At 38.4% G+C, this 12,623-nt stretch overlaps 1 protein-coding gene across 1 annotated transcript in view; it reads left to right on the forward strand.

The window, feature by feature from the left end:
* The window catches only part of LOC124771318 (very low-density lipoprotein receptor-like), a 44,146-nt gene that overhangs the window by 10,818 nt on the left and 20,705 nt on the right, over positions 1-12,623 (forward strand). The window contains exons 4-5 of the mRNA XM_047249323.1: positions 2,953-3,096; positions 3,897-4,027. Of these exons, the coding sequence (XP_047105279.1) occupies positions 2,953-3,096; positions 3,897-4,027 (275 nt within the window). The remainder of the gene's footprint in view (positions 1-2,952; positions 3,097-3,896; positions 4,028-12,623) is intronic.

The following is a 12,623-nucleotide window of genomic DNA, read 5'->3' on the forward strand; positions in this document are numbered from 1 at the left end:
GACTGATATATATTTGGCCAGACATGAGCATAAAAAGCTGAATGTGTCTGGCTAAGCCAGACACATGGCAACCCTATGAAGGACCCAACTCTATCTATCTATTGCAAGCATTTCAGTTCACAACGTTAACTTTTAAACTGGTTGAAGTGGATCTGCATTCACTGACAGTAGTGATTCCAACCCGATTTGACACCAACTGTTTTTGCCAAGGTTTGATATGTGTTTCCGGTCCCAGTTGATTGGGATCTTTTAATGACAAATGTTCTTACACCATGTTACATGGCTGTGAGTCATGTCCTGATACTGGTACTGCACAGTCATCAAATTATCCACAATAGTGATGAGAGGTTTCCAACATAAGTCCATGATTTTATCAAAAAAGGTGACTGACACATATCCTTGCTGAACCCATGGGACTGTGTGCCTCGAACAAGCATTGAAACCTGGCACTTACATGTGTCAGACAAATCCTGCATCCGTTGGTGAAGAGAACTCAATGCCATTGATCAAGGTTTCATTCCAGGTGTTCCTTTGTCCCACCTTGAAATCCTCAGTGATGTGTATTATCTGGTTGATGCAGCCCTCCTAGTTGCCTCCAGAGAGGCAGCTCACAGTTCTGTTACATTTTGCTCAGAGTGTCTGTGAGTCATAATTTGTAGATGGCAGTCATCAACTGTGTTGTAGAAGGCAGATCTTCAATATTTTGTGCCTCACAGTGGCAGTTGCACGTGCAAATGATGTTGCTGTGATAAAAACCAATTCGGCTAGCAACCTCCCATGTGATAATGTGCACAAAGTCTTAAAGTTTTAAATGCCCCTCTGAAACATTTTGATTGAACAATGAACAGAAGCCAAACTGTCCTGTTCATGATTCGAGACACAGTGCACTCTACTGAACTGGGCTGAAAATGCAGGTTCAGTGTCACCTCCATTACACAGCTGACTTTCTGTGGTCAAAAGCATATTGAAAAAGAAGTCACCGATCAGAAAGAAAAAAAAAATTACTATGTAAGTCATAGGGCTGGTGCAAAACAATTTTTGCAGTTTGTATGGCACCAATAAACCTGATGTGATGGTTGAAGTGATCGCTATAGCAAGCAGAACCATACAGTTACCAGTATTTGAATGCTGGCCCCTATTTCGACCAGAACCAAGGTGGAATCTTCCTACACTTCAGTCAGGGGCCTGAAAATGGCCATAGTAAATTGCTGAAACTGGTAGCCAAATAAAATAAGTTCGGAAATTAGATGGCTGAACGATGTTTGATTTGACATCCTGATGTATACCAGTCATAAATCTTGACATTACATGCAACTCTCTCACTTTCTGCATAGTATTATCTATCTTCCATAATTTTAAATTTGAACAGATTAAGTTAGGCTTGACTGTGACTGTTGTGAATGTGAATTAAAACAACAAATTACTGTTACCAGTCACTTGCATCATATTTTCCATGGTGTATCTTGAAGGATTACATTGCCATAGTTAGGTAAATTTATCTTAGTTAAGAGAAACAGATGTATTGTATACATGACTTTTTTGACATCTTTATATAGTTTAGTTTGTAGGAAGTGCCTGTGATAATACAATACAAATGCAACAGGAAAAGCAGCCCGTGACCACTGAAAGGCAGAGCCACAGATTAACCAAAAAGTCATACATACAGTATAGCTGTGCCTTCTTAATTTACTTAAATCCACCTAATGGTAGACGTATACTCCGCCAAAATGTCACATGCATTATCTGATATTCAGACTACAATTTCTATATATTTTATTCTGCAACCCAGTTTACTGATAAATGCCACATGGCATGGTTACAGTAATTTGATGTTTCAGTTGACACATCACTGAACATACAATGAAAACAGGCCATTGTTGAGCTGTTTTTATTTATTGTAATGAATTTCAGCTAATAAGCTTATTATGAGAAGGAAAGTTGCTACTCACCATATAGTAGAGATACTGAGTCACAGATAGGCACAACAGAAAGACTCTCACAATTAAAGCTTTCGGCCGTTAAGCCATTCATTAAGAATAGACTCACATACGCACACACTCATGCAAACGCAACTCACTCACACGACTGGTTGCATTTGTGTGAGAGTGTGTGTGTGTGTGTGTGTGTGTGAGAGAGAGAGAGAGAGAGAGAGAGAGAGAGTCTATTGTTGACGAAGGCCTCAATGGCCAAAAGCTTTCATTGTGAGATCTTTTTGTTGTGCCTATCTGACACTCAGAATCTCCACTATGTGGTGAGTAGCAACTTTCCTTCTCATATTATTGTTACATTCCATTGTGGATTTTTCCATTGTTTGATTTGAGCTAATAATCTTAGTCATTAATACATGGCTGAACATTAGATGTGTCCAGCTATTTTCAGAACTTGGCATCCACTTATGCAGACAATGCCATAACCTCAGCAACACTGCAGCAGAAGTTACACAGTGTGACACTGTCATGCACAAGAGACATTTGCCACCCTGTAGTACCATGTGTTATCCATAGTCCAGTTTTTAGTAACGTAGTTTTCTCTGTTCATTCATTGCACACTTTGTATGCATAAAACTATGTTCCATAAGAACAGCTAATGTCTCACTGAAGGTATACACCCTGGTGCAGGTCAGTGCTGCTTGTTATATACAGTTTTTTAATGCTGAAAAGTGACAAATGTCACAGTTTGAACTGACTAGGACTAAGTAAGAATGGTCACTACTTGTTTCCTTGCTAGCTCACTACATTCATCACACAGCTGCTCAGAGGGCACTGCTCATAAAAGGCATGCTAATTTATACTGTATTTATAATAAGTCTTGTACAACTATGATAATTCCTTTATTGTGGTGCAGTTAAAAAATACATGAATGTCTTTGGAAGTAAAGTTTCAATGTAAATTGATGTCCTGATCAAATTTACTACCTTCTTATTTTTATCATCTCATACTAATTCTTTTACAGAAGGAGTTGAGCATTTTGGTGAAAGAAATATAACATGTCCTGAGAATTCAATCCCATGTAAAAGTGGGGATCAGTGCATTGAGACACACCAAAGATGTGACAAGATAGAGGACTGTGCAGATGGCAGTGATGAGTACAATTGTCGTGAGTATTGCTATGGCATTCGTATGAATATATAAAAAAAAGAAAGGGCATATCATGTGTGGAATAACAGATTTCTGTAAAAGCTAAAGCTTTACATAGCAATGATTTTGGTGAGTGCACTAAAAATTGATTTTAATATAATAAACACATGAATATGGTTTCCTTCTTTTGCTGTATGTCCATCATATTTATTCATCATGACAACAGGCTGTTTTTGCACTTCTTCCTTCACTGAAATCAAATAATTTGCACTCTGAAACTGGGTAAGTGTGTGACCAGTTACAAAAATAATAAAAAATCTCATAATGAGATTTCTCTATATTTTTGAGACAATTCTTTCATTATGAAGTGTCATTTTTCCTGATAAAAGGCTAAAAAGTTGGACAGATTTTATAAAAATGCTTCAGAATTATATACTGTTCAACTTTTTAGATGAAGATACTGATGTCAGTGATCAGATATTTTCTAAGTAATTCCTTGTCCCCAACATTTCTTCTTTGTTACAGTACAGGTGATTTCAGTCTATCCTAGCCATTCAGCCAAAATCGTGTGCATTTCTGGCATACTTATTTGTATGCATTATCTGATATTCAGACTACAATTTCTATATATTTTATTCTGCAACCCAGTTTACTGATAAATGTAATTAAATAGTTATACATACTTAAAGGAACATTCAATGATATTAATTAGGAACATCCAGAGAAAACCCTAAAAAGGTGCATGCATATACACTGAAATAAACTATTTTGTAATACAAGTAATAATGTGATTGTTATATTTCTGAACTTACCTTTCAGCTGTTGTGTGTGAAGGGGAACATTTATTTCCATGTGGAAATGGAAACTGTATTAGTACTGATTTGAAGTGCAATGGAGAAGATAACTGTGGTGACCATTCAGATGAAATGGGATGTGGACCACCAGTTGATGTGAGTACCACTTACTGTGATGTAATTATAGCAGTAATAGTAGTAGTAGTAGTAGTAGTAGTAGTTTCAGATGTTATTGAAAATTAGCAAGAATTAAGTCAGTTGGAACTGCCTTAGCACATGCTTACTGTCACTGGTGTTGATGCCTTAGAAATTCATATGAGGCCATACAAATGCAATGCAAAACGGATGTGAAGATTTGATATGGCTGTAATTTAGCTGAATCTGTCATTTAGGCATATTTTTCTTTCTGCAGCAGGTTATAAGTTATGCCATCTACATCTTCCTTGCTTTGCATGGGCTTTATAGAATATGAAAATATATGATGATGAAAAGTCTAAACATGACTGATTTTAAGAATTTATGGATATTGTTTTACTAAAAGCTGATTTACAACTGAAGATAATATTTGCATAATGTTAAAAAGCCTTTGAAAATGGTTAGGAAAAATGTTTGTGGATTTTAAGGTGTTGTTTGTCATCTAATTACTTCACCACATCAAATGATGTTTCGTGTTTGACTTTGTGCATGTTGCATGGCAATTTATTGTTTGTCCTCAGATTTATTGTGTATATTGTTTTCAGTATTTTGGAGGAATTCTTAACAATTTTTGTATTGTCATAAATATTTTTGTGCATGAAGCATGGAATTGAGATGTGTGCAGGAGTTTTACTGTCATTAGACACACAGTAGTAACAAACTCTTCAACTCTAGTGACTGTGGGTTTGCCTTTGAATCTAGTGAATGTGCATTGATTTCGTTTTCCTCCCATCATGAGTGAAATTCATAGCAGGTCATCTAATCAATACTGTTAATCTGTTTTGGATGTCAGATGATGGAACTTGACCAAATGATTCCAAATTAGTATACTATAGCTTCATGTCTAGTAGACCCATGTCTGATTATAATAGAAGGAAACATTCCACGTGGGAAAAATTATATATAAAAACAAAGATGAGGTGACTTACCGAACGAAAGCGCTGGCAGGTCGATAGACACACAAACAAACACAAACATACACACAAAATTCAAGCTTTCGCAACAAACTGTTGCCTCATCAGGAAAGAGGGAAGGAGAGGGGAAGACGAAAGGAAGTGGGTTTTAAGGGAGGGGGTAAGGAGTCATTCCAATCCCGGGAGCGGAAAGACTTACCTTAGGGGGAAAAAAGGACAGGTATACGCTTGCACACACGCACATATCCATCCACACATACAGACACAAGCAGACATATTTAAAGGCCTTTAAATATGTCTGCTTGTGTCTGTATGTGTGGATGGATATGTGCGTGTGTGCAAGTGTATACCTGTCCTTTTTTCCCCCTAAGGTAAGTCTTTCCGCTCCCGGGATTGGAATGACTCCTTACCCCCTCCCTTAAAACCCACTTCCTTTCGTCTTCCCCTCTCCTTCCCTCTTTCCTGATGAGGCAACAGTTTGTTGCGAAAGCTTGAATTTTGTGTGTATGTTTGTGTTTGTTTGTGTGTCTATCGACCTGCCAGCGCTTTCGTTCGGTAAGTCACCTCATCTTTGTTTTTATATATAATTAGACCCATGTCTTATATATACAACAATAACTCTTGAAGCCTTATTGTGAGAAATACATACTACTTAAACACTATGAATGAAATACTGCTCAGAATACGTACTATTGTGCTCAAAATTACTTGTAAAGCTGATAGAGGTGAATTACATTTAACTGAATAAGAATTCATTCAAGAATAAGAATATATATCCTTAATATGCATAGAATAGCTACCACAGCAAGACCAAAATTTACTTTTTAAAATAAATCAGAATGAGGTCTGGTGTATTATCATCAGCTATTCTGTGTTCAGAGGATGTAGGGAATATTTTTTTAAGGATGTTGTATGTATCTATCTCCTCCTTCTCCATACCACACAGAGGTTCCCTTGCAACCATAGAGGAACAGCACTCCAGAAGGAAAGATGGTAGAGATAATGTATTAAGGAGTCTGGGGATTGTTACTGCAATGAAATATTCTATATATTGTGTTAATTGTTGCTCCTTCAGTGTGAGTTTTCATGAACAGCTACACTTTGCTAGTTAAACAATACTAATAAGTAATAAAACATATTAGCTAAACTGGAAGGCCTTTGCCTACAAGTGCTTTAAATTCAGATTAAATTCTTTCTCTTGTTCACAATGTTCATAGGCCAAAAATGCCTATTACAGAAAATATTCTACCAATTGTTCACTCTTAAGAAGAGTTATGTGGGTGACGGGAGTGGCTGTCTTGTTAGAAGTCGAATAGCCTCAATCGGTAATGACAGCTTTTGCAGCACAGCCAACCTAGCCAACCATGCATAGCAGATGGCAGTGTGTTTCAAGTAGCTATATACTCATAAACAGTAGCAGCCGTAAGACACAGTTAGAGGTCACAGAAACCTCATATGTAATTTAATTTGAAATTGTTTAAATTTGTTGATATGTTCTGTGAAAATACTCTTTACACACAGTATTGAAACCTAGGGTTGTTAGTGACCATAGGCACATGAATATTTGCCTGAAGCCATGCGCCTTCCATTGACTTTCATCAATAAATAAATAAATAAAAACAGCTACTCCTGTCAGCCACCATGCCGTAACTCTTCATAGAGAGAACAATTAGTAAAATATAGAGGTTTTGGTCTTACATAAAATTAGTAAGGAGTTAAAAATTCTCTGTTCATTCACTCAGTGACCATAATGGCACTGTAATGGAAGATGACAGCGAGAAGGCTGAAATATTAAATTCAGTCTTCTGAAATTGCTTCGCCACGGAAGATTGTAACACGATCCCTCCTTTCTATCATTGTATGAACGTTGAAATGGTAAATACTAAGGTAACTGATCACAGATTAGAAAAGCAACTACAACTGCTTAATATTGGAAAGGCATTAGAACCACATGAGATATCTGTAAGATTCTACACAGATCATGCAAGAGAACTTGCTCCCCTACTATCAGCAGTTTATCGTAGATTGCTGGAGCAAAGTGCATGTCATTGCCATTTTCAAGAAGGGTCATAGGACAGATGCACATAATTATAGCCCTACATCATTGATGCCAATCTGTTGTAGAATTATGGAACACATTTTGTGCTCATGTATTGTGGTGTTTTTGGAGAGTAATAAATCTCCCGTATAAAAATCTACATGGTTTCCACAAACAGACATCTTGCAATACTCAGCTTGCTCTGTTTGTCCTTGAGATCCATAACATTGTAGAGAGTGGTGCTCAGTTTGATGTCATCAATGTTCTTGACTTCAGGATGATTTTTAACACCATACCATACTGGTATTTAGGGAAAGAAAGTACGGGCTCACTGAGATTTTCTTATGCACAGTACTCAACACATTGCTGTTAATGAAACCAAATCAACAGATGTCTGGAGTACCCCACAGAAGCATGATGGGACTATTTCTGTTTACAATGTATACAAATAATGTAGTAGAAAGTGTTGGAAGCTCTTTGTTTACAGATGATATGGTTCTCTATAAGAAAGTAGCAACACCAGAAGACAGTACTGATTTGCGGAATGACTTTCAGATAACTGCAGGCTCTGGCAGTTGACCCTCAACGTAAATAAATGTAACACTGTGCATAATTTAGAAAACAAATCCACTATTGCACAACTACACTATTGATGACAAATTGCTAGACACTGTTGCTGTTGTTGTAGCCTTCAGTCCGAAGATTGTTTTGCTGCAGCTTTCCGTGCTGCTCTATCCTGTGTGAGCCTCTTCAACTCCAAATAACTACTGCAACCTACATCTTTCTGAATCTGTTTACTGTATTCATCTCTTGGTCTCGCTCTATGATTTTTACCCCCGACACTTCCCTCCAGTACCAAATTGGTGATCCCTTGATGTCTCATAATGTGTCCTGTCAACGAATCCCTTCTTTTGGTCAAGTTGTGCCACAAAATTTCTTGTCTCACCAGTTCTATTCAGTACTTTCTCATTAGTTATGTGATTGACACATTTAATCTTCAGCATTCTTCTGTAGCATCGCATTTCAAAAGCTTCTATTATATTTTTATCTAAACCGTTTATAGTCCATGTTTCACTTCCATACATGGTTACACTCCAAATACCATCAGAATAAACTGCCTAACATGTAAATCTAGATTTTATGTTAACAAGTTTCTCTTCTTCAGAAAAGCCTTTCTTGCCATTACCAGTCTACATTTTATATCCTCTCTACTTTGGCCATCATCAGTTATTTTGCTGCCCACATAGCGAAACTCAGCAACTGCTTTAAGTGTCTCATTTCCTAATATGATTCCCTTAGCAGCACATAATTTAATTCCACTACATTCCATCATCCTTGTTGATGTTCATTTTGTATGCTCCTTTCAAGACACTGCCCAATCGATTCAACTGTTCTTCAAAGTCCTTTGCTGTCTCTGACAGAATTTCAATGTCACTGGCAAACCTAACGTTTTTATTTCTTCTCCCTGAACTTATATTCCTATTCCAAATTTTTCTTTGCTTTCTTTTACTGTTGTTCAGTGTACATACCGAATAACATCAGGGATAGGCTATAACCCTGCCTCACTCCCTTTTTCAACCTCTGCCTCCCTTTTATGCGCCCTCAAGTCTTATAACTGCTGTCTGGTTTCTGTATTCCCTGACATTCCCTGTATTATACCCCTGATTTTTCAAGAGTCAGCCAGCATTGTCAAAAGATTTCTCATAAGTCCGCAAATGCTGTAAATGTACGAGGGCTATTCAGAAAGTAGGGAACGTTTTGGCATAGGGAATGTTTTGGCATAGGGAACGTTTTGGCATAGGGACCGTTTTGGCATTTAAAAAAAACTAAGTACAAGAAAGTACTTTCCTACATAGTCACCAAACACACTGAGGCATAACGGTGGACAAGCTTTGAAAGACATTCATCGTAAAATTCTGCTGCCTGAGACTTCAGCCCGTGAGTCACGCCGGCCTGGAGTTCTGCATCGTCATCAAAGTGCTGCGTTGCAAGCCAGTTTTTCATCTTGGGAAACAGGTGGAAGTCGTTTGGTGCAAGATCGGGGCTGTAGGGCAGATGAGGGAAAATTTCCCATTTGAATGAGTTAAGGAGTTCTTAAGTGCCATTTCCAGTGTGAGGTCAGGCATTGTGCAAAAACAAAATTTTGGACATCAGATTCCTCGGTGTTTGTTTTGAACTGCTCTTCTAAGGCTGTGCAAAGTTTGACATTATCGGGCAGAATTTATGGTTGCTCCACGAGCGAGAAAATCAATATGAAACACACCTTGCCTATCACAAAACACTGTTGCCATCAACTTCCTTGCTGACAAGGTTTGCAAACATTTTCTTGGTTTTTGGGGGGGACATGGTGTGCCCCCACTCCATGCACTGTAATTTTGTCTCACAATTGACGTGTTTCACCCAAGTCTCGTCACTGGTTTTGATTCAATCCAGTAATGAATCACATGTCAACTTTGCTCCCACTCGCTGTTCTTTATGGAGCTCTGTAAGCATTTTGGGCACTCATCGTGCACAAAATTTGTGGTAGCCCAAGTTTTGAGTGACTATTTCAAACAAAGAAATCAATGAAACTTGCGGAAAAGAAAGCAAAATCAACATTATTGTGAAGCGATGGTTTTCGCGAATCGTTTCATCAACTTTAGCGACAAGATTGTCAGTGACTGTGCTCGGGCGTCCACTCTTCTCTTCATCATGAACGTTGGTTTGGCCATTTTTAAACCGAATGCACCATTTCCAGACAGAAAATTCACTCATTACATTGTTCCTGTACACTTCGCACAGTTCACTATAAATTTCTATGGGTTTTAGGTTTTTTGCCAACAAAAACCATATCACAGACTGCACCTCACAACTGGCGGGATTTTCGATTGCAGCGCACATTTCAAATTCGAATATCGAAACAACCAGAGGCATAGAGATGTCCCCACAGTTACGGATGGATGCCAACTGAGCTGCTGACCATGTACATACCAAAATATATGCGATCGGCGTGCGCCTAGCGGCATCAGATGGAAACGTTCCCTACTTTCTGAATAGCCCTCATAAGTTGGTTTTCCTTAAACTATCTTCTAACATAAGTTGTAGCATCAGTATTGCCTCATGTGTTTCTACATTTCTCTGGAATCCAAACTTATCTTCCCCGAGGCTGGATTCTATCAGTTTTTCCATTCTTCTGTAAAGAATTTGTTTTAGTATTTTGCAACAATGACATATTAAACTGATAGCAGTAATTTTCACACTTGTCAGTAACAACTCTCTTTGTAGTTGGAATTACTACATCCTCCGTGAAGTCTGAGGGTATTTCACCTGCCTCATACATCTTGCACACCAGATGGAAGAGTTTTGTTGTAGTAGGCTTTCCCAAGGCTATCAGTAGTTCAACTTAGAGCTTTCAGGGCTTTGTCAAATTCTACTCGCAGTATCGTATCTCCCATCTCATCTTCCCTACATCAACTTCCCTTTCTATAATATTGCCTTCAATTTCATCTCCCTTGTATAGGTACTCTGTATATTCCTTCCACCTTTCAGCTTTCCCTTCTTTGCTTAGGGCTGGTTGACTGTCTTAGCTGCTGATATTCATACAGCTGCCTCTCCTTTCCCCAAAAGCCTCTCTAATTTTCCTGTAGGTGGTATCTGTCTTTTCCCGTAGTGAAATATGCTTCTGAATTGTTACATTTGTCCTCTAACCATTCATGCTTAACAATTTTGCACCTCCTGTCAATCTCATTTTTTAAACATTTGTATTCCTTTTTGCCTGCTTCATTTGCTGCATTTTTAAATTTCCTCCTTTCATAAATTAAATTCAGTATCTCCTGTATTATCCAGAGATTTCCACTAGGCATGGTCTTTGTACCTACTTGATCCCCTTCACTATTTCATCTCTTAAAGCTACCCATATGTCTTCTACTGTATTCCTCTCCCCTGTTCTAGTCAACCGTTGACTAACACTCCCTCTGAAACTCTCAAGAACCTCTGGTTCTTTCAGCGTATCCAAGTCCCATCTCCTCAATGTCCTACCTTTTTCCAGTTTATTCAGTTTTAATTAACAATTCATAACCAATAAATTGTGGTCAGAGTCCACATCAACACTTCGAAATGTCTTACAATTTAAAATCTGGTTCCTAAATCTCTGTCTAACCATTATGTAATCAATCTGAAACCTTCTGGTGTCTCCAGGTCTCTTCCGCGTGTACAACCTTCTTTTATGATTCTTAAACCAAGTGTTAATGATGATTAAATTATGCTCTGTGCAAAATTCTACCAGGCAGCTTCCACTTTCATTCCTTTCCCCCAGGCCATATTCACCTTCTATTTTTCCTCCTCTTCCTTTTCCTATTGTCGAATTCCAGACCCCATAACAATTTAATTTTCATCTCCTTTATCTATCTGAATAATCTCTTTTATCTCATCACACATTTCTTCAATCTCTTCATCATCTGCAGAGCTAGTTGGCCTGTAAACTTGTACTGCTGTGGTAGGCAAGAGCTTCATGTCTATCTTGGCTACAATAGTACATTCACTAAACTATTCATAGTAGCTTCTTACTCATTATTAAACCTACTCCTGCAATAAGCCTACAGGATGACTATATATAAAAAAAATGTAAATTAGTTATAAACTACGGCATGCACATGCTTTATGCAACATGTTAACGTCACTACAGATAGTCAGTTTTAGGCTAAGACATGTTTGATATGCCTGCCATCATTGGTGATGACGTGGTGCAGACAAATAGTGAAATTCTGCATGACCCACTGCAGTGTCAGAAAATTGATGCTGTCAATGACCTCTTCAATGGTTGTTATCAGCTGAGTTTTGGGGTTATTGCTGTACACCTTGTCTTTAATATAGCCCTACAAAAAGGAGTCACATGTGTTCAGATCCAGAGAATATGGTGGTCAATCAGAGCCCATGCCAGTGGACTCTGGATACTCCAGAGCCAGAATGCGGTCCCCAAAGCACTCCTCCAGGACATCAAATGCTCTCCTGCTTTGATGGGCTTGAGCTCTGTCTTGCATGAACCACATCTTGTCGAAATCAGTGTCTCTTTCGGTAAGGGGGATGAAATCATCTTCCAAAACTTTAATGTACCATTTGGTAGCCACCGTGGCATCAAGGAATATCACACAGATTATTCCGTGACTGGACATTGCATGCTACACAGTCCTCTGATAGGGTTGAAGAGACTTTTTGATCACAAAATGTGGCTTCTCAGTACCCCAGATGCGCCAGTTTTACTTATTGACAAACCTATCCAAATGAAAGTAGGCTTCATCGCTTAACCAAACCATATTGCCATCAAAGTTCTTTTTGCCAATTCTGTGGACGATAGTGTTGGTGAAATACAGCTACTGTTCCATGGCCCTGAGGCTTGATGGCTGATAGGTCTGTCTTTTGTATAGGAAGAGATACAGGTCTTCAACAACAATTTGTCACAGTGTCTCCTGGTTGATCCCCACCTGTTGTGCAGCTCATGTGATCGACTTCGTGGAGCTGGTTTGAAACACAGTGCTTTGTCTTCTCAATGTTTTCAGGTGTTTTCACCCTTTTTTGATGACTGACATTGCCAACACTGTCAGCATGAACACTACCCACTCTCTCAAAC

The sequence above is a fragment of the Schistocerca piceifrons genome, unplaced genomic scaffold (genome assembly GCF_021461385.2).
Source record: "Schistocerca piceifrons isolate TAMUIC-IGC-003096 unplaced genomic scaffold, iqSchPice1.1 HiC_scaffold_936, whole genome shotgun sequence".
Lineage (NCBI taxonomy): Eukaryota > Metazoa > Arthropoda > Insecta > Orthoptera > Acrididae > Schistocerca > Schistocerca piceifrons.